A 22,623-nucleotide genomic window follows, 5' to 3' on the forward strand; every position below is an offset into this window, starting at 1 on the left:
CATTCACTAGTTACACAGAGGTAAGTGTGACTATTCAGGAGTTAAGTGTGACTATTCAGGAAAACACAGTTACTCAAAAATACCTTTGGAAGATCAGACCCGAAAAATATACCTTAAAACCTTTAATCACAAATGCCTTATCTTTATTATATTATTAATAATTTTATATGTAAATGAGTAATATTTTTCCTTACCTTTTGAACTGTTGTTTCTAGCTCCTCAATTCTCTGCTCCAGGTGAGCCTTCTCATTAAAAGCAGTCTCCTGAGCAATCTGTTCCAGACAACAACAAATACATACAAAAATGTTAAAACTAATTGAGTTTTTATGATTCAACCAAAAATTTATTAGACAGAAACCACACAACAAGCTAAGTTAAATTACTGGGTAACATAATTGAGTAACATAAATTCTATAACAAAGCTGGATAAAAATCAAACCTTTATCCTCTCCCTGAGGCTATCACGTTCTGTGGTCATCCTTCGGAAGTCAGAAAGAGCTGTATCCCTTTCTGTCTCCAGACGTCTTAAGATAGCTTGAGCTGTCATGGTAGTTTTACAAGTCTTGGGGGATTTCATAACTTCTCGCCGAAGTCTAGATATTTCTTCTTGTGCCTGTTTTTAAAAAAAATGTATTGGAAATGTGCAAAAGGTAATGTAAAAACTTATTATCTGCATGTGTTACAAGTAGGGACAGTGGAAAAACTTCCATTAGAACAATGGAAAAATGACTTCATAGATTTCATAGATTTTTTTAATAGATTTTTAGGGTTGGAAAGGACCTCAGTAGATCATTGAGTCTGGCCCCTGGCCCTGGGCAGGAAAGAGTGCTAGGGTCAGATGACCCCAGCCAGGTGTTTGTCAAGTATCCTCTTAAAGACCTCCAAGGAAGGGGAGAGCACCACCTCCCTTGGAAGCCCATTCCAGACTTTGGTAACCTTTACTGTAAATAAGTTCTTCCTAATGTCCACTCTAAATCTACCCTCTGTCAGTTTGTGGACATTGTTTCTAGTTACTCCAAGGGGTGCCTTGGTAAACAGAGTATCTCCTATACCTTGCTGACGCCCCTAATGAATTTGTAGATGGCCACCAGATCCCCTCTCAGCCTTCTCTTATGGAGGCTGAAGAGATCCAGGTCCCTCTCTCTCCTCATAGGACCTTTCCTGCAGGCCCCTAACCATACAAGTGGCCCTCCTCTGGCCGCTCTCAAGATTATCTACATCCCTCCTGAACTGCAGTGCCCAAAACTGGAGGCAATGCTCCAACTGTAGCCTTACCAATGCCACATAGGGGGGAAGTATCACCTCTTAAGATCTGTTTGTGATGCACCTGTTAATGCATGATAGAGTGCAGTTAGCTCTACTGATCACTTTGTCACATTGTCAACTCATGTTTATCTTTGAGTCAACCATGACTCCGAGATCCCTTTCTGCTGCTGTGCTGCACAGAAAGTAATTTCCTAATCTGTATGTGTGTTGGTGACTCCTTCTACCCAGGTGCAGTACTTTGTTAAACTGCATCTTATTTTGTTCTGTCTGCTTTTCCAGCATGTTCAAATCTGCCTGAATCTGTTCCCTGCCATCCAGCGTGTCTATTTGCCCCATAATTTGGTGTCATCTGCAAATTTGGACAGTGTGCTCACCACCCTCTTCTCACAAAGCAATTATTTTTGTAAAAATATCTCTACTTTCTAAGGAAAATTTTTAATCTTTACTTTTCTAAGGAAAATTCTTTTTTTTTTTTTTAAGAAAAAAACCTGTTCAGCCTTCACAAGAGAAGGCTGAGGGGGGACCTGGTGACTGTCTATAAACTCACTAGGGGGGACCAGAAGGGGTTAGGGGAGACACTGTTTCCCTTAGCGCCCCCTGGCATGACAAGGAACAATGGGCACAAATTATTGGAGAGGAGGTTTAGATTAGACATCCGCAAGAACTACTTCACAGTTAGGGCAGCTAGGAGCTGGAACCAACTTCCTAGGGAAGTGGTGCTGGCTCCTACTCTGGGGATCTTTAAGAAGAGGCTTGATGACTACCTGGCTGGACTCATTTGAGTCCAGTCTTTTCTCCTGCCCAGGCCAGACTTGAAGATCTACAAGGTCCCTTCCAACCCTACTTCTATGATGCTATAATTCTATGAAAAAGCCCTTGAAAGTTTCATGATGTACATTCTCCCCTCATCAAGAGGAGAAACTATAGTGAAAATAGGAGATGTAATAAGGGAGAAATTAACCATGAGAAATCCAAATTACAACTTAGATGAGGTATTACAGTAGCATTTCTTCCAAACCAAACCAGCTTAATTTCTGGCTGACATATTTTATTTTTCTGTTTTTCACCAAAAATTCAATTTTTTCTTCAGACCTAATGACCAGAAGAAAACATGCAGTTAGTCAGATAAATGCACCTCAGAACTCTTGTGGGTGATGAGGTCATTTTTTCTATGAGTATTTCCCGTGCTTTTGGGCTCTGCTTGTTGCCACCTGCCCTTTCTGTTTCATGCATCAGGGTGTTTTTAAACCTCCCTCAGAGGCATTGTAGCCAACTGGGTTATGTCAATGCTCCTGCTGGGACCAAACCCAGTGGTTCCTGACTAGAGGGTCTTGGTCTGACCCTGAGCAGAGAGACAAACAATTGCCATATTTGGGTCAAGAAGGAATTTTACCCTGTGGTCAAACTGGCATGAACCGTGAAGGGTTTTGCCTTCTGTAGCGGGGGGCATGACCCTCTACTGAAGATCTCTCAAGTATACATCAACAGCCTTTTCTAGAAACAGGACATTGGCTGCCATGGTTCGTCTGCTTTACCTGCCCACAGATTAAGGTGTTATGTCTTGTGTTGTGTCAGGGATGATGATAGTCTTATTAAGAAGAATTTAGATTATGGATTGTATAGGATGTTTTGGATAGGGATGATCCTGCCTCAAGCAGGGAGTTGGACTAGATGAACTCTGGAGGTACCTTACAGCCCTACTTATGTTTTCTCTGATAATCTCAAACCATGGGTGTATGCATTCAGAACAACAACCCTATTAAGGATAGCAGTTAATGGAAAACAACTGCTTCAATATTATCCTGAAAAGCAGGGGCCTAAATCACAGCAGTCTTCCTAAAGCAGGGGGGGAAATGAAATAAAAATTGTTTTTCACAAGAGATATTCAGGCTTTCTTTGCACAAAAGTAAATAAATAAGATTACCTGATCATAAAGATTGACAAATTTATCTCTCTCAGCTGTTAAAACCTTGAGGTTACCCTGAATTTCTGACAAGTGGCGCTCATATTTTTCAAGCATTGTCTTAAGTTCTTCACGTTCTCTCAAGAGTTTCAGGACTTCTGGATCTGAATTTATGCCCTTAAAAATAACATAATAAATTCTTTCTTTAAAATTAAAGAAAAAAGTATACATTTCTCAATATTTCTGGTCTTGAAATGTATACACATCTAACATAAAAAATGCAGGAAGCCTAGAATTGAACATCTCCAGTCAAGATTATATGTATACATTTTAATCAATATTATTTACTAGATATGAACATTAAATGTCTTTATAACACGTGTCTCCTATTAATTAGTCACCTATCAATCTGTCTCACTGTTTTCTAGCTATTTTATATAACGGACAAAGGAGTTTATTCAATTTATTTTTAATGGCAATTGCCTACTTATCACAAAACTATTTACTTAAGCACCTTAGGAAGTATTCATATTTAATCATACACAACCTTAAAAGGTATTTAAGGAGATGTATATCCAGAATCACAGTGTGCTTAGCTACATGGGAACTGTCTCTCCCCCACCTACAGCACTCAGGCTGTCATTATATTAGAAAAAAATCAGTAAGATTTCTGTTATCACTGACTGTAGATGTAGAACCAGGTTTTGTTTTAGGAAAATCAATATAAAATAAATGCTTTGATTCTGTGCTACAGTAAACCCCAAGCTTACCTGGATGGGTGAAGTACGTTTTGATGTGCTACCACAAGTAGGTTTGTGTTTAGGACTTGATGATCTATTTCGGAACATCTTCCTCACGTTCTCAGCTTCACTTTTATAATTATCTTTGCCCTCCTCTAATGTCTTGATAAAGGTATGAAGTCTTGAAGGAGACTCCCCTTGTTTTTTACCAGACTCAGTTTCTAAAATAATCTTTTACATTGCCAAATGGAAAAGGTGTTAACTGAAGTATTTCATTGAAAAATACTGAATTTTATGAGACAAATGGATAAACTTATTCTTCAAGATTAAAGTGATATAGCTATTTCTTGTATGATCTATTCATACTTATTATTCTGAAGTAATTGCTAGATATCTGTATTTTCACATTTTTTCAATATTATCCAAATATGATTATAATCTTCTAAGGTTGGTCCAATATGATGTTCAGTTATTCAGCTTTTTCTATGAACTGCTTTTTCTTTTTAAAAAGAATAGTGTATATTTAGAGAATAACTTAAGAGTGCTTCCACCTTAAAATGACTGCCTAAACATCCTGCTTCCAGGACTATTTCTAGATTTTACATTAAGAAGTCTTTGTATAAAATGCATAAACAATGTATTTTATCCAAAAGTTGGGTAGAGGAGCTGTAACCCAGAACTCTCTTTTCCTAAAAGTGCCTGAATTAGAAAGCCATAATGTTATGCTGCTTCTTGCTCCATGAATTTTGAATTCTTTTTGCAGCTTCAGCTTCATTGAGAAGGATGGACAATGCCCTCACACAGAACAGCCTATAGCTTGATGGTTAAGACACTTAAGGGGTGGGTTTGAGCCTCAAAAGGTTAAGGAGGGATTGACTCAGCTCTTGTACTTTTTGATTTAATTTTCTAACCACTAGACAATTATTTTAAAGGTGAGCACCATTGCTAACCACCAATTCCATCTGCTCTCCCCTTTCACCTTGTTCTAAAAAAACCACAAAAATCCCAGCAGTCACTAACCTTTTGTCAGGAAACCGCACTCTTAAGACATGCTTTTAGAATGCCTTCTTGACTGAGACCCTCCAAGACTCAGGTGGAGAAATGCCCAATTCCTGGATCCTAACTGGGCTTATGCGTAAGACAGGGCACCTCTGCCCTTTCAAAAGTGAGTCAATTATAGGCATGGGAAGAGATGCACCTTTTTAACTTAAAAAAATATATTAAGAAACATTAAGAAAGAGTATATGTATCTCTAGAGTTAGGAGGCAGCTGAGTGGGAGTTGTGAAGACCACAATTTTGGGCTTAGGCCTCTGAATTCCATCAGTCTTTTTGTAGGCATTTAAGTCCTTTACTGGTTCTAGCCTTTAATGTCCATAATTCCAACTTGCAAAATGAAAGACACTTGGGGTGTGTCCTGACAAGTACGCGTGTGCAGTCTGCAGCACTGCAAGCTGCATGTAGTGCACACGCACATGTTCACTGCACTAATTTGAATGGAAGATCCCAGTGTATAAAAATACATGCTGCTAAAAAAAGCGGCATGGTGTACAAAGCAGTATGTGCTGCCAGAAATGGACCCTGGCTGGCTAGAGACATCACTCTGGCTGATGGCCAGATTCTGAGGGGCTGGCTCAGTGCCACTGCTGCCCCAGGATATGCCCCCCCACCCTTTGTAAGGTTGCTGGCAATTTGCCATGTGCTGGAGGATGCGTGCAGGGGCATGCCCTGGGACAAATAGCTGTGGCACAAGTATGTACTATTGCTATTTGTCCTGTGGGGAATGCATGCCCCTGAACATATGTGCTCATCAGAAAGCACCCCAGGGGTGCAGACAGACATAACAATTGAACTGTTCCGAGAACGTCACTGATTCGGAACTGGCTCGCATTTGTCCCTGGACAGAGGTGTCCACATGTACACCGTTAAGAGTCCTATTTAAACCTCCACTTCATTGCTACCAAAATGCCACCAGGGTGGTAGAGTACCCAGACCATCATGGTTTCCAGAAGTCAATGCCAGGAGTTTCCCCAGGATTCCCCTAGAGTGGGAGAAATGCCCATATTGGCTGAACGACTGAGAAAGAAGACGACACCACTGTCAGCAACTGAAATGCTCTGTTCCCTCTTCTCAAAACATTTAAAAGTTCAAAAGATTGATGGGGTTTAATAAAGAAGACTGTTTAAAAAATCTGTGTGGTTCACTGGGGGTGCATGGGTGTGTTTGTGGAGGGAATAGTTTGGCCTTCATTACAGGAAATGGATCCTACTCTGTGGGATCCCAAACTCATTTGGGGCAGGAGTATGGGGACTGATGAAAGGCTTGCTAGGTGCTGTGACTTCCTTCTTATGGATCCAGGGAGGAAGGGGGATCTGGGTGCTCCCAGGGCCCCTGGAAGAATTCTACGACTTTTCAAACCTGCCCTTAAAGGTATTTAATCAGTTTAACCTTCCTGCTATAGACCCTGCAGCTACTGGATCCTAAGCTCACTTGGGGCAGGGAGGTGAGAATGGAGTGGTTGTTGGGTGCTGGGAAGCTGTGTGACCCTTGCGTGTGGTATCCAGGGAGCTGGGTGTTCTGGGAGCTCCCCAAGATCTCTGCTTTTCTCTTTCTGCAAGACTAGCACTGGAAGGCATTTTGTCAATTGCACTTTCCTGCACAGACCCTTCCCTGTGGTCCCAGGATCAGTTGGGGCAGGGAGTGACTGGAGAGGTTGCCAGGTGTTGGGGATGGGTGGCGAGGAACGGGCGTGTGGAAGGGTCCTGGATGGAAGTAAAATGGACAAAATGATTTCCAGCGCAGGCAAAGAAGATGATATTCTTGGGGCTCCTGAAGCATGTAGCTGCCCAGGCACCACAAGCATAGGTCATTCAGACTCCCCAGCACCTGGCAACCCCTCAACTCACACCCCCTACTCCAAATGAGCCTGGGATCCACAGCACAGGGTCCATTCAGAGAACTGAAATTGACAATATGTTTTCCAGGGCAGGCAAAAAAAACCCTGGAGATCTTGTGGGAGTCCCAGAACATGTAGTCCCCTAGGCACCACAATCAGGGTCACTCAGCTCCCCTTAGCACCTGGCAACCCCCAACTCACTCCCTTGCCACAGAATCCCTGTTGCAAAGTGAAACTGACAGTGCAAGTCTTGCTTGAAGTGAGGGAGATTTTGGGAAGCCCCTGGAGTATTCCCCACAACATGACAAGCAAGGGATCACACAGGCCCCAACCATCTGCCAACCCCCTGACACTTATCACAACTCCAAATGAACCTGGGACGCACAGCACAGAGTCCATGAAGGGAAGTAAAACTGACGAAATAGCTTTCAGGGGACAGAGAGTGAAAAATACCAGAGTTCCTGGGGCTCCCCAAGGAACTATGAGCAGGGTTACACAGCCTCCTGCACCTGGCTACTCACCCCTGCCCCAAATGAAGCTGGGACTCCCACCCAGGTCTTTTGCAGGAATTGAACCTAACACGGAGGCTTTCTGCTTCCCCACCCTTGCAGACTGTAGTCTTTGTAGGCTGTAGAGCCCTGGCTGCATTCACAATAGTCCTTTGCCCTGGATGTGTTTGGGGAGTACGGGGGGAGTGGGGGAGGAGTTGTGCAGTGTGGGACAGGACTGACCAGATACTAGGCATGAAATGCCCTGTTTACAGAGGACTAGGTTAAAATAGTACTCAGTTTTTCTGGCGTGCTTTTAAAACATTCCAGAAATTGAAACCAGCCTCAAGTGGTGTACACATCTAGATTCTTGGGTTTTCAAATGTATTTAAAATGTTCTAGATGTGTACATCACAAGCTTGCATTGATAGGCAGTGGCATCAAACATTCCATGCAACTACATGTGGGCTACGTCCCAGTTTCCATGGTGCTCTAAGCAGATGACTTAGCACACCTGAAACGAGAGCTATGCAATGACTATACTGGTTCTGGTTCAGGAGGCAGAAGGTATGGATCCCTGAAGAGTAGTTGAGGATGCCATTTGTCTAGCAAGATAAGCTTGCAGTGTGGATATGATCTAATCCTACAGTGACCTGCCAGGGCACAGCAGTCCTCCCACAGTGAGCTCATTGCAGGACTGAGGCATAAAAACCACTGTAATATCCAAATACATAAACAGCAAAAAATGGAATCTTGTGAAAACTCTTAATATTGCTGTGTGGTAGGAATCCTATGAGGTCTTGACAACTGCAAACTTTTATTTCCCAATACAAGATTCCATAAATTATTAATTTACTGTAGAAGCAGGTTAATGCATCCAATCACTAACCTAGAGCTTATTTTGATAAAATGTTTATCATAATTTTATGTAAAATTGTATACATGTCCAAACAACATTATATTATTAATATATGGGGAAGGTGTAAAATTATTTAAAGGATAAGATATTGGCTTTCTATGTTTCTTAAAGGTATTCACAGCAGTCAAGTAATATAGATTGTGCAGAAAAGTTAATATGACTCTCAAAAATAAAGACACTAAGAATAAATTGCAAGACATTCTGATTTCTCTAGAGACTTCAAAAATTAGATATCCATTTCAGTGCATATATATTTCATAATTTTTCTGTTTTGTGGAATAGTAAAAAGAAAGGCAAATTAAATTCGCTCATTCACAGAAAAATGATCAAATGTAATTGAATTAAGAGACAAGGCTTTACTCCAAACCAACTGATATGTGATAACTATTTATGAGTGTAATAAGTGAAAGTTAGACTGTAGCAGCTTACCCTTCAATGAAATACAGTTAAACTGCCCCTAACTTTCAGAGTGCTGGCAGACATGCAGCTCCCCGCTGTAATTCATGGCGCTTTGCAGGAAGTGTCATGAGTTACACGTTCCCACTGATCTAACAAATGTTTGCTGTTGGGTCCAGGCAGTTGGAGGACTGAGCTCCATTTTGGAACAGCTGCATGTGTGCAGCCACTCTCCCCAAGGCCCTGCCCCCTGCCTCAGCTCCGGTGCTGTCTTCATAATTGGAAGTGGGGAAGGAAGGGGAGGGAGCTCAGTCTGGGGTTTGCCCAGGCTGTGCTGGAAGATGGAGCAGGTGGATTACCCCTCCCCCCTCACCGGAAGGGGGCTGGACAAATCCCAGACAAAACTCCCTCCCCTCCCGTCTCCCCCTCCCATTCTGAAGACAGCACCAGCAGTGGGGCTGGGCTTTATCAGCGCAGGCCTGCTCCTGGCACATGCTAACAGAAGTTAATGAAGGCACTGTGGAGCGCTTTCACCTGAACCCTCATGTAATGGGGGCTCAGATTATCATGCAGTTGAGCACTTTTAAAGTGCTCTGCAGCCATGCACTTCTGTTAGGGCACAGCTGTAGAGCACTTCAAAGGGGCTGACTGCACAAGAAAACGTAACTTCTGTCTGTGCCCTCGCTAGCTGCCTGGAAACTGCAGAGACACCGATATTTACTAGACACTTCCTTGGAAATAAGTCCCTGCTCCTGTTACCTCATTTTAATTTGACTAATTATCCCATTGGAATAGCATTAAATATACTTTGAATTCATAACTACAAAAATATTAAGAACATATATTTAGCTTACAGAATTTAGTATTTCCACTGTATGTTCCAACTTTCTGATATTATTTTGCTGTTGTCGAATTTGAATCTAGAATAAAACGTGAGAAAAGCACAATGGTAACTATTCAACAGAAAATACAGCATGTTTTGCCCAGTGTTTCTGCTCTTTTTAAGCTGTTTGAACATGTCTTCTAGATTAGCTGGACTGGAGACACACTGTTTAACAAGAAACTTCCGTTAAAGAATGAATTAGAATGCAGAGGTCTAAATAATAAGAATTTTGCCTGAGTAAGTCATCAACAGAGCAATAAAAGCATCAATGTCTGTTGCAGTGAACAAAAAGAAAGTGCAAAATCCCTTTCACCAGGTTTGGATTCCCAAGAAACTTGTTGAAATGGGGCTAGTTAAATGTAGGGTTTCCCATAAGATTCCTCTACCCTTGCTCTACAGCTGACAGGGACACCAAAGTACAATACTGTCCACAGTGTTATAAATTCAAGTTGTTGCACATGGACCAAAAAAGGCTGAAGACTGGAATAAGGAGTTCAGCAAGTTTTGTTTTTGTTTTGAAACAAGACACACAGCCCAGCTACCTTTCCTCTGAGGAGTACTTACATATTAAGCATCTATACACAATTTTCGTAATGGTAAAATCAAAAGCCATTTTCACTGGAATAGTCAAAACATGTTTCCTCTATTGCAACTCCTATAATTTTATCCCTCAGCTTTTTTGGCACTAGGGTGATTTAAAAGAAAAAATGGGAAGAATGTATGCTCCCTTATGTAGCATGTGCCATACAATATTGTTTATTCCAGCAATTTTCAATTGAAATATCATGACAAGTTTGTCTCTGTGACAAGAGTACCTCTACTAGTCTATCAGTGACTCTGCCCTCCTGTTATGGGCCAACCGCCTGCCTTCTTGCCTGCCATGCCTTGATCTTGATTAATTAATGGATGTTAATTAGCGGGAGGCTGCCCATTTTATTTGTCCTGATGCCAGGGAGCGCTATCTGCGGCTCCTTTTCCACCCCTACACCGCAGACCAAGCTTCGCAGAGGATACTGACGTGGTTTGATCTGGACCTTGTTGTAATTTGGCCCTCCCCTTGTCTTCCCTGGGCTTTCCACCACCCTGTCTAACTCTTTCTCGTTCCGCGCCTTCCTGGTACTCCACTGGCCTCCTTGCTCTGGGGCTTCTCACTGCCTCCTCGCTCTGGGGCTGGGGCCAGTGTACCCCAAAATGCTGTGCCCTCTCTGGTGCTGGGGATCCCCTCTGAGGCCTCCTCCAACCCCTAATAGCCTCACCCAAACCACCGGTCTTATAAAACTAGAAACAGAAAACTCAAGCCCCTGGGCTGTAACATAAAATCTAAGCCGTCTAGCTAACCATCATTCAGTCCCTACCAGGGAATTCTCCACCCCATAACAGCAAACAGGAGCTGCTCACGCCATCAGGCTTCTCCACTCTGCTTGCTCCAGCAGAGTTCCTTCTCCTTTGTCTGCTAGTGGAGAACTGCCCTCCTGGCCTCAGCCCTGGGGTTTATATGTTGCCAAAAGGAGGGTGAAGGCTAGAGGTTGTGGCTCAGTGAAATGGATTCTTCCCTGGAAGGAAGGGACTCAACCTGGGCCCTTGTTTTCAATAGGGCCCAACACTATTTAGCCACTTACAAAGCAAGGTATAATGCACCAGCTTTAAGGTGAGGCTTGAAAAGAACTCAGGGCAATGTCTAGCCCGTGTCCTTGTGATTAGAGCACTTTGCAAGAAAGCAAATACAGGGTCAAATCCTCACTGGTTAGAAAGACTTAAAACTCAGTCTCTAAACCAGTGCCCTGACCACTCGGTTTCTAGGTAAAAGGCAGGAGTTCCCCTTTCCAGCATATAAAACCCACTAGGCATGTTGTTTGCCTGACAAATTCTGGGGACTTGTTCAACTCTATGCACAAATCTGGGCAATTCTGGTTTCCCCGGGTAGTGCTAGCAGGCTGGCATGAATACTGCTAACTTGTAAAATGCATCTAAATGTAAAAAACTGAAGTTATATTGCTACATACATACTATTTAGGCAAGTAAAGCAAAATAAAATTTGGCCACAAAAGTTGTGAACTTACCAACTCCCTCTATAGTACACACTCTTTTTAGCACACAGTATTAATTCTGATCATTAAATACCTTTGCTTCCTCAAGTTCCTTGTCGGCAGTACTCAACACTAATTCTTTTTCTTTTTCCAGCTGTTCAGCCAATTTGTCAACTACTACCAGTTCTTTACAAAGATACTCATTCTTACTGGTCAAATTGTCCACCTGACTCTCCACCTCCTGCTTGGTATCAAGCAGTTGCATAACATGTTGCTCTAATTCATAGTTTTCCTTCTTCAGTTCTTCAATCTAACGGGAACAGAAAAAAATACAAGTATTTTACTTCTCTTACTCTTAAAAGATTTACACAGTAAACACTTCACAACAGAAATGTTTATTTACTTACGTGAGTGCAATTCCCTTATACCTATAATAGCTTAACTACAGTATTAACTCGATTCTAAGATGAAGTTGTCACCCTCTGCCTCATTTAACATAGGGAAAAAAGCCTCTCATTTTAGAAGTGTATGCAGCAGCAAGGAGGAGTAACTGCTGTGGCTCAGGCTCCAGCCTCTACCCAGATTTAGATCCATAGCCACACCTGTTTTCTGTCCCTGTTCCCCCCTGCATCCCACCATCTCTCTTCTGCAGCCTCTTCTACCCCCCGCCCCCATCCTGCAGCATCTACTCTCCTGCCTGTCCCTCTCCATCCCATGGTTACCCTTTCTCCGGGCCAGCATGCTCCATCCAGGCTGCAGCCTGTGGAACTGAGCACAGCCCCAAAGCAGCAGCATACAGCCCACACGTCTACTGGGGACGGAGCCTGCTGGCACTGAGCAGAAGCTGGCGAAGGAACAGGGAAGCAGAGGCTGCAGGGAGGGTGGGAAGGAAGCAGGGAGCAGAGGCTGCAAACTATAGGCCTGAATTTATGCAGAAGTTCACTGATCAATGGTCCTTTGGTACCACATCGAAATGCAGTGTGATGCAGATAGTACTAGATATGTCAACTTCATGCAATTCCAATAACTATAATGTTTTATACAGATGCCTTCAGAAATTAGCAGTGGTGGACAGAACTATCTTCAAGATATTCTATTTGTAACCCGGGAATACCCAAAGGTGTGCTCATCCTCAATTGGAAAGGATAGATGAGGCAGTCAACAGTGCTGTAAGGCGGCCATGGGTGATTTGAGCACAGATCCCTCTTCCCACTATAGAGTCAACTCCACACCAATGCTCTTAACTATTTACAGTTTATTGAATTATAATATACATATTATTTTTTATTATATATGTATATATTCTAATAGATAACAAAGGAAAAGTTTCCAAAAATATTCTTAGCAGTATCTTTTAACAACATCAAAGGTATACAGATGAATATTTAAAATATGATAAGCCAAAAACCCGTTATACCAAACTAACCCAAATCCATAACATTTTGTACAACATATTCATAATTATGATAACAGTTATACAAAATATGAGGTGCAGTCTTACACGACTTGAGGTGCATTTACCCCTGGATCCCAGCTAGCAAGGGCTGCTTCCCCTTCTATGGGTCTAGGTGGGAGAGAAACTTTCACCCAGGGCTTCCCAAGGGGGGAATTACCTTATTTCAGGGATGCCTCCCCTGAGGGACCCAACTCCACCAGCAACTTAGTTTCCTTTGAGGAGCCGCTGACCAGACCTCAGAGCCCTTCCAGTCACAGGCCCCACCAGCATTGTCTGTGTCACTCCGGCACCTCTGCTCCTGGCCCTGTGCTCCACTTTGGGCACTGAGCGTTCTTCCATCTCTCGTGGGGACGGAACCTAGCCACTGCTAGCTGGGTTTACCTGGCCTTATGCCTAGACGTCGCCTTTCCTGGGCCCTGCTCTAGGTTCCGGGGCTCTTTTAGTTCTTTGGCTGGGCCACACTGCGGGGCTCCAGCTATCCAGCTTACGCCTGGGCTAACCTGAGCAGCCTCAAGCTGCTCCCAGGGCAGGTTCTCTGCGTGCCGGACTGCACAATGCGCAGGGCCCAAGCAGCCTTGAGCTGCTCCCAGGGCTGGCTCCCCATTTGCTGACCTGAACACCACTCCGTCCAGCCCTCTGCTGAGGATGCAGTCTTGAGCTGCCTCAACGCGGCTCCCAGAGCCTGTGCCTGAGCCCTGTGCACCATTGCGGTGAAGAAAGGATCTTGTGGAGGCTCTTCCCTCTCCAATGTCCCTTGCCATCTCTGCCCAGTGTGCTGAACACGCTCGACTTTTATTTACACTGGAGGCCCTGTCCCTGAAGTCTACCAGGCCTTCAAAGACCAGTCTTCAATCAGGTCCAGGGGCTCCTTGCCACCCCCACCTCCAAGCAGAGGCAGGACAAGCCTCTCTCAGCTGTCACCTGATTGGTAGAAATGTTCCACCAATCAGAAGTGTACTTCTCCAAGCTGGGCTTGCCGGGCAAAAGTGGCACATATTTATTCTTATCTAGGAAGTTCCAAACAATTGGGACAAATACTCTTCCACCTGGAGGGAGCTCTCATGGAAGGTTCTTCAGAGGTTAATTTATCATCTCTGTTGTTCAGCATGTATATAAGGACATTAGGAAAATTAATGACAAATTATGAGTTGTTGCATGTAATGAGAATCACCATGTGATCTGGCTGATATAATGGAACAAATAATTCTGTACAATTATGAACTTGGAGAATAGATGCGTGCAAAGTGGCCAGTTCTTAAATAAGACAAACCCAGGTAATGATGGAAAAGGCACCTGAAAAATTGACTAGGTTGGTACCTGCGAACAGGGATGCTGCTGTACATTGGGTCCTCTGGGAAGGTCCAACTAGTGTCAAATCATAGATAATTAGGTTTGGAAGGGACCTTAGGAGGTTATCTAGTCTAACCCCTGCTCAAAGCAGGACCATCCCTAACTATATCATCCCAGCCAAGGCATTGTCTAGCTGGGTCTTAAAAACCGCCAAGGATGGAGATTCCACTACCTCTCTGTTCCAGTGTTTTACTACCCTCCTAGTGAGAAAGTTTTCCCTGATATCTAACCTAAACTTCCCTTGCTGCAACTTGAGACCACTGTTCTTTGTTCTACCATCTGCCACCACTGAGAACAGTTCAGCTCCATCCTCTTTGGAACTCCTCTTCAGGTGGTTGAAGGTTATTATTAAATCCCATCAGAATATCAATGTCTGCTGATTTACTTACAGACTATGTACAGCATGCACAACAATATTCATATCTGGTAGTCATGCTGGAACCCAAGAGGTTCATTTTAACCTCTAAACCCCAAAACGTTTCAAAGCCCAATTAACTACGAAAATCCCTCCCTCAGTCCCCGCCTCCTTGAGACAGCTGAAAGTGGCAACAGTATTTGAATTGGAACTTGCTCGGTATAAATTAAGAGTTTCCATGAATATTATCCCCGACTCTGTAATTAGTTTCCCTCCTTGGTCATCAGGATCATGGATCTGTTTATTGTTCATGCTGCCATCTTTTCTCAGATGTACATAAGGGCTCAAAACTGAGAATAGTTTAGAGCCAGTGGCGATGCACAGGTGCGGGGGCAGAGCGCTGGTGCACCCTCTGACAGCCAGTGCTCCCCACTTAGGCAACAGGCGGAGAGGGAGGCAGTAGTGCCCCCCCTGTGAGTACCAACCAGAGAGTGGAGGCACCAAGAGAAGCACCGCTGGCACTTCTTGGTGCCCCGCTCATGCTTCCCAGTCAGTGTGATCGGCCATGGGGGCTTCCCCCTCAACTCTGTGAGCTCAGCCACGGTCGCTGACTGCCCACTGGGGGGGGGAGGGGGCAAATGCCCCCCTGACTCAGAAAATGCCAGTCACCCCTGGTTAGAGCTGTCCAACTCATGGGCTGAGCTATCCAACTCAAGGCCACATGAAGCCTCTGAGAGGTTTGCCTGTGGCTCTAGAGGCTCCTTATCCAGGTGCAGCAGCCCTCACTACTCTCCTGCTGCTGCCACCAGAGTCTTTGGGCTCACTCTCTCTTTCCTGGCTTTTGTGCGGGGGCAGGGCAGGGTGGCCAGCTTGTAGGGCTGAAGTGGACTGCCAGTGGTCTTGGCGGGACCCAAAACCCATGCAGCATGGGGTCACCAGCACAGTACAGTGTCTGCACTTTGGTGTGCAGCCTGGAGGTGTGCAGTCCATGCAACATGGGCCTGGGGTGCCTGCAGCCCCTAGCCACTCAGAAGTTGGACAGCCCTGGTTTAGGTGAAGTCTTAAAGTATGGTAGGGTAGGATGATTTTACTTTTTATGGAAGAACACAGAAACTTGAAAATATCTAACTAAAAATTCATGACTAACTTCAATTTCAGAAGGTGTCTACAACTCTGTGCATTGATAAAAACAGATGCATGTATTAACTTTAAAGCTTCATTTATAACAATTTAAATGGAACATTGGTAATTATGTCACTGCTGATCATTTTTAGTTGAAACATCCAAATACTTTTGGCCTTGGCTATAGCTTAGAAGCACCCCTTCCACTGGTTGCTAATTTTGAGGAGACACACCTCCCATCCAATACCCAAGAGAAATGAAAGTAGTAAGCATCAAATGGCTATACAAACAGCAACACACTGAGTTTTTGTTTGATTTACGAAGTTCAATCAAGGATTAAGTTGTTGAGGTTAGTAGCATAACATACTGAAAAATGCTATGATGCAAATATAACAGGATATCATGTCATGACTGTTTTGGATCTTTAACTTCCTTCAGCAGCAAAGTAGCTTGCCAGCTCTTCACTGTTTAATACCCATCTAAATTATAATGGTTACTTTGGGGCTACAACTTCAGTATGTAAGATTTTCAGAATTCTTCCTTCCTACAAAATGCTACAATAGCAAAAAATGTAATGCAGAAAAATAAAACAACTTTTGTAATGCAGAAAAGTAAAAACCGAACCTTTGAATTCAATTTATGGATTATTTTGTCTTTGTTCGTAATCTTGCTTTCCAAATTAGAAGATCTCTCACTTTCAGAAGCTTGATCCCCTAAATCAAAACCATCTCCTCTTCTTGTTACCTTTTTGAGAGAATAGAAAACATGAAGTACTGTACTTCTGCATTTTAGAAAGGCATGCCGCATGGAGTAACAAAGAGTGAGCCTTGAAAATGGGAGAAAACATATGCTTAGATACTTCATAACAACAAAAAACAACCTATTTGCCCTCAAGCTACAATGGGTATAGCCACACAATTTACTACAATGTAGCTGAGGGTAGAGGGGATTTACAGCACATCAGTTACACCACAATAATTGCCCATGTGCACACTTTGATCCATCAGGAAAAGAAAGTGAACCCAAAGTAGCTTGCCTCTTGCTTACTCTGGGATAATTTGTTCATGTGCTCATATTGTATAACATCAGCTTAAGAAAAAAATGGTGAAGTTTAAGAACCAAAGGTACTTGTAATAAAGTCTGTAAATTTTGCTTTTGAAAAGCAAATAAAAATATGACTGATATTGAGATTAACCAGGTGCTTCAGTGGAAGGCTTGCCTTGTAAAAACAGGACCTAGAATTTGATCCAACTCCAATGAAAGCACTGAATTGGTCCCTCAAATGGAATAATACAAAAGAACTCAAGGACTGGAGTAAACCAAGCTACTCTTAAAATTAATCCTTTTGTCTTGTGCATCTTAAGCAATGAAAACAATCAGCTGTCATTCTCAAAAAGAGTAAAACAAAGATCAGTATAGTATGAATACGAACAATACTTTAAAAAATCATACTAAAGCAGGAGTGTCAAAATATGGCTCAACCCACAGTACTGCCCACGGATTTCTGACTGGTCCCATGCACCATATGCAGCATGTGCTGGCTCTGGCCCTGCATACTGCACATGGCACATACAGCCTGTCTGACATGAGCTGCATGCAGTGTGTGGGGCCAGTCCAGGACATGTTCTGCACGTGGCTGGCCTGGATCAGGCCCACACACAGAATATAGTGCATAAGGCCAAGCTGGAGCAGCCTCTGAGTGCAGCACACGGGGCTTAGGCCAGCACACGCTGCATATGGTGCGCACGAGTGGAATCAGCACACTTGCTGTGCACAGTGCATGGGGCTAGTACAGGGTGTGTGCTACATGTGACACAAGCCAGACCAGCCCTGTGCACTGCCCCTGATGCACAGGGCTGGACTGTAAACCTGATCCAGCCCACAGACCAGACCTGAACCCCTTATCTGGCCTACAGGACCAAATAAGTTGGATATCCCTGCAGTAAATGAGAGAAAAGGAATGACAAGAAATAGTACTTCTCAGAAGGTATTTATTGGTTAATTCTTCTGAATGAGCCAATTCCTTCAGCAAAACAAGACTGATTATTCCCGTATGATTCAAATTGAGTGAATGGGGGATGTGCGCATCAAAAATATGCTCTGAACCTGCAAATATTTATGAAACTGCTTAATTTGGCACTTGAGCATGATCATTTATAGGATTGAGCCCTCACAGATAACTGAGGAGCAGCGATGATCAGGTGTACTGAATGGTATATACAGCTCAGGTGTCTAACCCACCCCACCCACCAGAGCTGGATTTGGATCACAGGGCTCTTCATGGGTTAAGGGGTGGGAGGTTGGGGCAGCAGTTGTTTTCCTCTGCACCTGACATGCCTCCCCAACGGGGCTCTGTGTCCCAGATTTCCAAGTGCCCTCCCCCTGAATTCCTGGTCTCTCTGGGAGCCCCACAGACCTGAGCCATACATTTGACACCCCTGAAAGAGCCAAATTCAAGGATCTCAAAGGAGATGACACACCAAGTGACACAGCAGGGAGAGGCTATGATTTTTCAGAGGCAAACCTGGGATAATCATTGAAATTATATTGAAAAGCTTTAGAAAATGTCTTGCCATGAACTAACTCACAAATCTGACCAAACATAGTCAAACAACTTTTACACAATATAGAAAAAAAAGAAGATAAATGCTAACAATTCCAGACCTGGTTGTTTTCTTTGGATTCAATAGGGCTTTGTTAGGAGCTTCAATGACCAGCACCCCAAATTTATTCAAATCACTCACTCCACTTTATTCACTGCTCTATGCTTGTCCTTTTACAGTATTGAATTAAGTCAATGGGTTCACAAAAGCTTCTGCTTTATATATGTGTACATTATTTAGTCTAAAAGTGCAAATTCTACCCTGACTCCAAACTAACATCTAACTACCTTTCCCCAGAGGTGGGCAAACTATATCCATCCAACCCCCCTCACTCACCTCCCCCCCCACAAAACCAAAGCAAAGCAAAAAAAAAAGTGATTTCTCTGCAAAAAGGAAGACCAAGGCTGTGGCTCTCAACCTTTTTTGACTTGAGGCACTCCTGGTGGGACAAGGGCCCCACTGGGAAATGCCAGCTCTGAGCTCTCATTTGTCTTTCCGCTATACAGAAAAATAACAGAGTGACTCTTCAGTTGCAAAGGACTCAGAAAGTCCACACGAGATCAGAGTGCTTTTGATGCTATGGAGATTCCTATCTGAAATCTCTGGGCTTCTCTAGTGAATCAGGTGTAGAGGCTTGCATGCCCAAAAGTGCGAATTGTGTGTGGCACCCTAAAAAGAAGGCGTGCCACCCCAGGTTCCTGTAGCGCGTGCCCTGCTTGGGAAGCACCGGGTTAAGCTAAACAGCCAAAGAGAAGGAGCACTGTTTGAAAAGGAGATATATTGCCCTTTTTTTATGCTGGGAAGCGCTCAGAAAGACCACAATGGGACAGGCTGCTGCTAAGGCAGCTTGTGCTTTAGCTTGCAAATCAGGTTTGTGCACTGGACAGCACTGATGTGGTGCAGCAGGCATCCGTGAAAGGCGCCCAGGGCAGCCCTGGGGATGCAGTCTCCTGGTGGAGAATCACTGCTCCCAGATCTGACAGGGGCCTCCACAAGGGCAAGGGGGACAACGAGAAGGAAAGGAAAGGAAATGAGAAAGGAAGGAAAGGAGGAGAAGGGAAGAGAAGAAGCAAAGCACCAGCATGTCCCCGGTCACAGTCACCCCCCGCCCCGGCCCGGGGGCAGCTGGCCCGGGCGGGGGGCTCCTACCTGCGGGCGACTGCCCGCTCCCGCTCCCGCTCCCGCTCCCCGCCGCTGCCGCCGCCGCCCGCTCATGCCACCTGCCCAGTGTGAGGGGGAGGAGGGGGTCAGTGTCAGCCCCGCCCCGCCCCCGCGATACCTGCGCGGTACCCTCCGCGCCCCGCCCCCCAACGGCCGCCCGCGCTCTGCCCCCGCCGGGGGAGGGGGCGGGGCTTGTGCGAGGGGCCGTGAGGCGCATCTCCTGCCTTACCGCCAGGCCGGGCCGCGCGGCAGTTGGGTTGCCCGGCGCCCGTTGCCATGGCGGCGGCGCGTTCGGGGCTGCAGCCCGCCCCGTGTTCCCGGCTCCTTTTGCACAGCTGCTGTGCGCGCAAGTGTAAGCTGCTAGCGGTGTGCTGGGCAGCCCCGAGCGCTGGAAGTGCACCAAGCACACGCAGGGTTCTTGGGTAAATCTGAGCTCTTCATCAAGTCCTTGTGCACATTTAGTAACTTAGTTTGGAGGTACAATCGAAACAATCTGTGAACGGCATTTAAAAGCAAATTTATTAAAGTTTTAGGACCACTGGAGTACACAGTGCTAGACTTCATAAGTAATAATACTGGTAGTGTAGACAAGAAGGTAAAGTGTGGCCGGTGGCTAGCAGAATTGAAGTCTGTATCAGTGGTGATAAGAAAATGGTGCTTATGCTGACGTCTGGCATTATGTACTCTAGTGGTCCTAAAACTTTAGTAAATTTGCTTTTTAATGCCGTTTACAGGTTGTTTCTATCATAACTACAACTTAAGTTATTAAAGTTTAAAAGTGTACAAGGACTTTATGAAGACCCTGCATTAGGCCAATTACAATAGTTGGGGAAATTCTTCTCTGTGAACTCTGGGTTACAAACACCCTTCTTCAGCTGAAATACTTACTAATGTAAAATTATATCTTCAGCTGAAGAAGGGTGTTTGTACCCCAAAGCTTGCAGAGGTGAATTTTTCCAGCTATTTGAGCTGGTCTAACAAGAGATCAGATCTACCCAAGAAACCTTGTCTGCCTGTGTGCTTAGACCAACATGGCTGTAACCAACTCCCCAGACATGTACGTTGATTCATAAAAATGTAGAATCCCCAAAGAGCTAGTGTGCAGCCCTGAATAAGGAGCTGGGAGTAGGCTAGGATTACGGGGCAAAATCCTTTTCAGGTCATCCCAGACTACACGCGTATCATGCCCAGAGGGCTCCTCTGATGAATGCCAGGCAGGAGACGTGTGGTTTGGAGTGACAGAGAAAGGGACTATGGAGCAAAATCCAGCCTAATCTCAGCTCTTTATTCAGGGCCATGTGTTTGATCCACAATACTATTTTACGTGAGTAAATATTTCTTCTTCAGCAATCCCTTGCAATGGAGGATGACTGTCTTCCAGAATTACCTTATCTGTGGGTCCACAATGGCTGATGAGACCAATGTGGGATCCACACACTCCACTACAACTCAGGCATGTGTTTGTGCGCAGGCTGGGTGGCTCTGGATTCTTGGTTCGGTCCGTGACATGCTGTTTCTGCTGCTCCCACGTGTGTCTCCTGTTGTCATCGTAAGATTTCCAAGGACGGAGATCCTTGCAACAGGCTGCTCCTCCATTTGGGGCGATCCTGGGTGATAGTGTCCCATGAGTTGATGTTGATGTTGCATTTTTTCAAGTTGGCCTTGAGGATGTCCTTAAAGTGCTTTCTCTGCACTCCCCTTGAGTGTCCACCTTGACTGAGCTGAGAGAGTAAAACGTACTTCAGGAGTCTGGAGTTGGACATGCAGATGATGAGGCTAGCCCAGAAAAGTCAGTGTTGGATGATCATGGCCTTGATGCTCATGGTGTTTCCTTGCAAGAGGATGCTATTGGTGTGTCTGTCTTCCCACTAGATAGATTTTGGACGAAATTCTAACTCTTTAGCGTGTCTAATTCATTACTAACAACTTTTAATTGTCTAAAGATTAGCTTTGGAAAAGGAACCAGGATAAGTAACTAACTACATTCAGCCTCATGAGGGGCAGCCAGTGCTGCTGCTGCTGCAGGGAGAGGCCTGTATCCCTGACAGCACCATAGGAACTTAGCATCGGGCCCCCCTTCCACCTTCCCCATCATCAGAGATAATGCTGATGATAATAAAAATTACCATTTTTGGGCCCCCTTTCTGCACAGTTCTCCCATGCCTGTGTCCAGCCCTGGCCCTTGAGTGTGGCTGGGATGTGGGTCCCCTCCCTCCTGCCCCTCTGGGGTGGGGAAGCTGTATTAAAGCTACGAACACCAGGTTTAGGCAGTCTTGAGGGGTAGGTGCTAGACTGTTTAGCCTTGCTCAAACTCAGCAGTCTCAGTCTTGAGGCATGGGTGGATCTAGGATTAGAAAAGGGGAGGGGGGTGCAGATGCTGAGGGGCATCATTCCATGTAACAGCACCTATTTTTCTCCTCATAGAAAGAAACCAGAAGCTTTACGCATAGGTCAGGGGCCCAGGGCTGTGTTATTCCGTTTAAGAGGGAAGCAACAACTCCTTAGAGTGAGTTAAAACCAGGCTGTGGGGCTGTGAACTGGGAGCTCCATGAGCAAAAGTAGCTACCAGGAAGTGGAGCTGCAGAAAAAAGGCCTACTTGAGTGATGGAGCATCAAGAGTACATATATATATAAAAAAAAAAGGAAGAGGGGCTTAAGATCTGTGGAAGGAAGAGTGTAGAAGGGACTGGGTAAATTATAATGAGCCAGGAAGTCAAATGACTTCCTCAGCACTGCCTGACTTAAAATACTGCCGTCACTGCCACTGGTTGATTTAAATTGTGGGTGGAGCAGGAATCTAAGGGGAGCACAACTGCACCAAGACATGCCCTCTCTCCACATCTGCCCCTGCCTCAAGGCATCCTTTGATAGACATCCCTGAGAAAATGCCAGTGATTAGTTTTCAATCTCTTTTTGACTACAGAAAAGTGACAGCAGTTCTTCCGTTGCAAATTGCTCAAGGCTGACTCTAGCAGGGCAGGATGTTTTTGTGGCCCTACAAATTCGTATTTGAAATCCCTGGATTTATCTTATGAATCATGTTTGCTAACTCTGTGCAGC

The 22,623-nt window shown here is 44.6% G+C and overlaps 1 protein-coding gene across 2 annotated transcripts in view; it reads right to left on the reverse strand.

The window, feature by feature from the left end:
- TSGA10 (testis specific 10) overlaps positions 1-19,637 on the reverse strand; it is a 56,507-nt gene extending 36,870 nt beyond the window's left edge. Inside the window, exons 1-8 of one of the 2 annotated variants that reach the window (XM_090065197.1) lie at positions 19,552-19,637; positions 16,424-16,543; positions 11,611-11,826; positions 9,461-9,526; positions 3,940-4,140; positions 3,191-3,346; positions 440-613; positions 195-272 (exon numbers count right to left, since the gene is read on the reverse strand). In XM_090065197.1, coding sequence (XP_089921323.1) covers positions 195-272; positions 440-613; positions 3,191-3,346; positions 3,940-4,140; positions 9,461-9,526; positions 11,611-11,826; positions 16,424-16,543; positions 19,552-19,617 — 1,077 coding nt within the window. In that variant the 5' untranslated portion in view covers positions 19,618-19,637. The remainder of the gene's footprint in view (positions 1-194; positions 273-439; positions 614-3,190; positions 3,347-3,939; positions 4,141-9,460; positions 9,527-11,610; positions 11,827-16,423; positions 16,544-19,551) is intronic. The other variant, XM_090065208.1, reaches the window with a different exon arrangement.
- Between the last annotated feature and the right edge of the window lie 2,986 nt (positions 19,638-22,623).

Source organism: Crocodylus siamensis, chromosome 1 (genome assembly GCF_052110815.1).
Source record: "Crocodylus siamensis isolate JL-2025a chromosome 1, ASM5211081v1, whole genome shotgun sequence".
NCBI lineage: Eukaryota > Metazoa > Chordata > Crocodylia > Crocodylidae > Crocodylus > Crocodylus siamensis.